The 3237-nt window shown below is 41.5% G+C and overlaps 1 protein-coding gene across 1 annotated transcript; it reads right to left on the reverse strand.

Annotated features, from left to right (window-relative positions):
- Positions 1-1171: 1171 nt before the first annotated feature.
- Positions 1172-2501, reverse strand: RAB43 (RAB43, member RAS oncogene family; the record flags this gene model as incomplete). The annotated part of the gene is made up of 2 exons (XM_010290389.1): positions 1172-1443; positions 2318-2501. Coding segments are annotated over 2 exons (438 nt in total), but the record flags the coding sequence as incomplete, so codon positions are not given.
- Between the last annotated feature and the right edge of the window lie 736 nt (positions 2502-3237).

Below are 3237 nucleotides of genomic sequence, written 5' to 3' on the forward strand. Positions count from 1 at the left end.
TGAGTGTTTTCAAGAAATGAAAAGCAATTTGTAACTTGTGATAGGGAAGCAGTTGGGTACAAAGATTGGGAGGGAATCATTTGAAAGGATGCTGGTTTCTTACAGCGAAGAAGTTGCAATGTGTGCATTTTCAGCTGTTCTGAGGTCTTCTTGCCCAGATTCTATTTAAGGAGATGGTTTTTAAAAAAAAAAAAACAAAACACAAACCCAAGCAGAAACCAAATCCACTTAGGCAACAAACACTCTGGTAGCATAATGTCAAATGTATGACCAGAATTAACCCTGTATATGACCATTACACACATGGCAGGAGATCATGGCTACCAGTCAGTTCAAAGTTTTTCCAGTTCCTGTTTCCAGTGGTGCAGGTCTTGAGTTATGGAATGAAATCAAGAGACCTGAGAGCAAAAACTCAATGATTCCCACTTGGAAAAGGGAGCTATCACTGTTCAAGCAATAACAAATGAAATGCATCTACCCTCTCCTCAAGGTTGTATTTAAAATAACTACACTGGTCCAATCCTGCTTGACAGCAGGTCATGTCATATTGCTCAGGCTGATTTTGCTTTTTGTTAAAATGATAACTTGAAAAAATTATAACAAAACCTGAGACAAGGCTTCCCCACCTGGGCCTGTTCCAATACTAACTAGCACTCCTTATGCCCTAGGACAGGTGACTGCTATTTGGTCCTGTAATCAAAATATTGGGTATTCTGACATGTCAAATACCTTTATCAGAGACATTCTCACTTTCTGGTCATGGGTGGAGTGCTGAGGATTTGAAAAGACACTGTCAAGATTGCCTGTCCAAAAATGACCTCCTTTGGCAACAGTCCCATGCTAAATGCTTCAGACTTTGGGTATGCATCAGTCTCTTCCCCAACCATCTGTCTCCCCACCCCACCCGTTCAAAGTTGTTTCCTCCACTTTTTGTAACTTGTATGAAGGTTACAGAAAAGAAAACGGTGGGGACAAATGTTGAGTAAGTTTTTCAGAGGGCTTGACTTTTAGGACTACCTCTCAAGAGTCCGTTTTTAAAAATAAGACACCAAAGCAAACAGGATTGTGTCTAACTTCTACAAAATTGCTGGTTTCACAGGAGGAGGAGAATATGGCTACCGTGCTACTCAGCATTAGGGTGAAGCACCATCTAAATTCCAGTAAAGTTAGAGATACCACCTAGCTCATATCAGCAACCACACCCCCAGCCTTCTACAACGTCTTTGCTGTCAAGCTTGATGCTGTCAGTATTCTTCTCACTGAACATAGGGCCTCCATGCCTCATCATGAGCTCTGTAGCCACCTTCACAAAAGCCTCCTCCACATTGCTGGAGTCTTTCGCAGAGGTCTCTATGGCACAGATGATATTATCATAGTGTTCAGCCAGACTCTGAGCTTCTTCCAGCTGAACCTCTCGAAGGTCACTTAGGTCAGACTTGTTTCCTGGAAGAAAAAGAAACAACAGAGTAATTTATAATGACTACTTATGTCAGAGCAAGTATTTGGCAGGAGGTTCTCAGGTTGCTCAGAGAAGCTGCAGAATTTCCATTCTTGGAGATTTTCAAAATTTGACTGAAAAGGCCCTGACTAACCTCGCTTTGAGCAGGACTAGATAATCTCCTAAACCCCTTCCAACCTGTATTTCTGTACGACTCCTACAGAGAACAGAGAAAGTCTCAGTAACTAAACAGTGGTGACAGAAGGAAGATGGGCTAGAAATTGAAACTAAAACCATTTTGTGAAAACAACAGCAGTCTGCTGGTTCCTTGGGAAATCTAGACTAGTACTGGCATTGTATTAGCAGGTCTACAGGCCTTGAGAGCTGCGTCCACTGGGGCTGGGAAGCAGAGCTTCCAGCAGTGGACTGACAAACCCTCATTGCCCCCAAAGTCCTTGTGAAATCCCCCATCTGCTGAAGTATGTAGGTGTTCCAGTTGGCCAAAACACATCGGCTTGATATGATGGAGATTCTTTGGGCCCTGGAAACCTTATGGTTCTTATCATGAGAACAGCTCCCCAGCAGCTGTGCCTCAGAACCTGGAAATCCTGGGTACCCAGTTCTCCATTGAGATGCAAAGGATACAAAGCTGACTACTTCTTAACAGAAGTAATCAAAGCAAAATAAAAGCAAAATACTTCTGTTTTGATGAATCAACACTTTCAAATTAAAAAAAAAATTGGTAAAATTTCCAGTCGGATCTATTACATACATCTTAACTTCAACCAAAAATAAAACTTTTAACATCTTAAACATGTATTGCAACTAATTACATTGTACAGTAACCTGTAGCACTTGGTATTAATATTTTTAACTCACCAATCAGTAATTGTACTATGTTGGAACCGGCATACTTTCTCACATCCTCGATCCAGCGAGGAATAGACAGGAAAGAGCCTCTCTTGCTGATATCATACGCCAGGATTGCTCCATTGGCGCTGCGGTAATAACTCTGTGTAATAGTTCGGAATCTCTCCTGGCCAGCTGTGTCCCAGATCTGCAACTAAATAAAACAAAGCAAACAGTGAGACACTGGCTAGCAAGCTTTCATGAATCAAAAGATAGGACTTGATTCAATACGTAATACATTCTGGCATCACGTTTTTCTAGTCCTTTGTTCATGATTTAAGGACAATAATATACACTGGAAAACCTTTTCACACCTGGCTGCTCAAAGTTTATATCTGTATCAGTTGAGATGCTCTGGGTTCCTGCAGATAAGCTCTGATGCATTCTTCTACGGCAGATTATGAAGTTACCACTTTTGTGTGTCCAGCCCTTTGTCACCTTCTCTAGCAGCAAAACAAGATGTTAGCCCATAGCTAGGCCACTCCAGTTCATCATCCTGGTGTGTCACTGAAACTACGAGTGGGTTTTCGCTAGTGTATTTTCCCAGGTACTGACATGGTCTTGCCAGTTCTGCTACAGGGGCACTAACAACTGCAGTAGGATATGGTAGTATCATCTGAGAGCACTGATGCTGTTTTCTAAGGAAATAAGAGACAGTTAAAGGAATATATTTAGAATACGTAAAACATATAAAAGAAATGCCAGCTATTCTAGGTTTCAAGAAAGTAAGTCAAAGATCTAGTCACCTGTCCTTTTTTAGGTGGTAGAACAGACATTACATCTGGGCAGGAAGAAGAAATGCTTAGCTTACGTACTTTTGCCTAAATCCAGCAGTATAAGAACTGTGAGTTTAGTATCAGGGTTTGAGTTCCCAGCACTAGATGTTCCAG

Source organism: Phaethon lepturus, unplaced genomic scaffold, assembly GCF_000687285.1.
Source record: "Phaethon lepturus isolate BGI_N335 unplaced genomic scaffold, ASM68728v1 scaffold14587, whole genome shotgun sequence".
In the NCBI taxonomy this organism is placed as follows: domain Eukaryota; kingdom Metazoa; phylum Chordata; class Aves; order Phaethontiformes; family Phaethontidae; genus Phaethon; species Phaethon lepturus.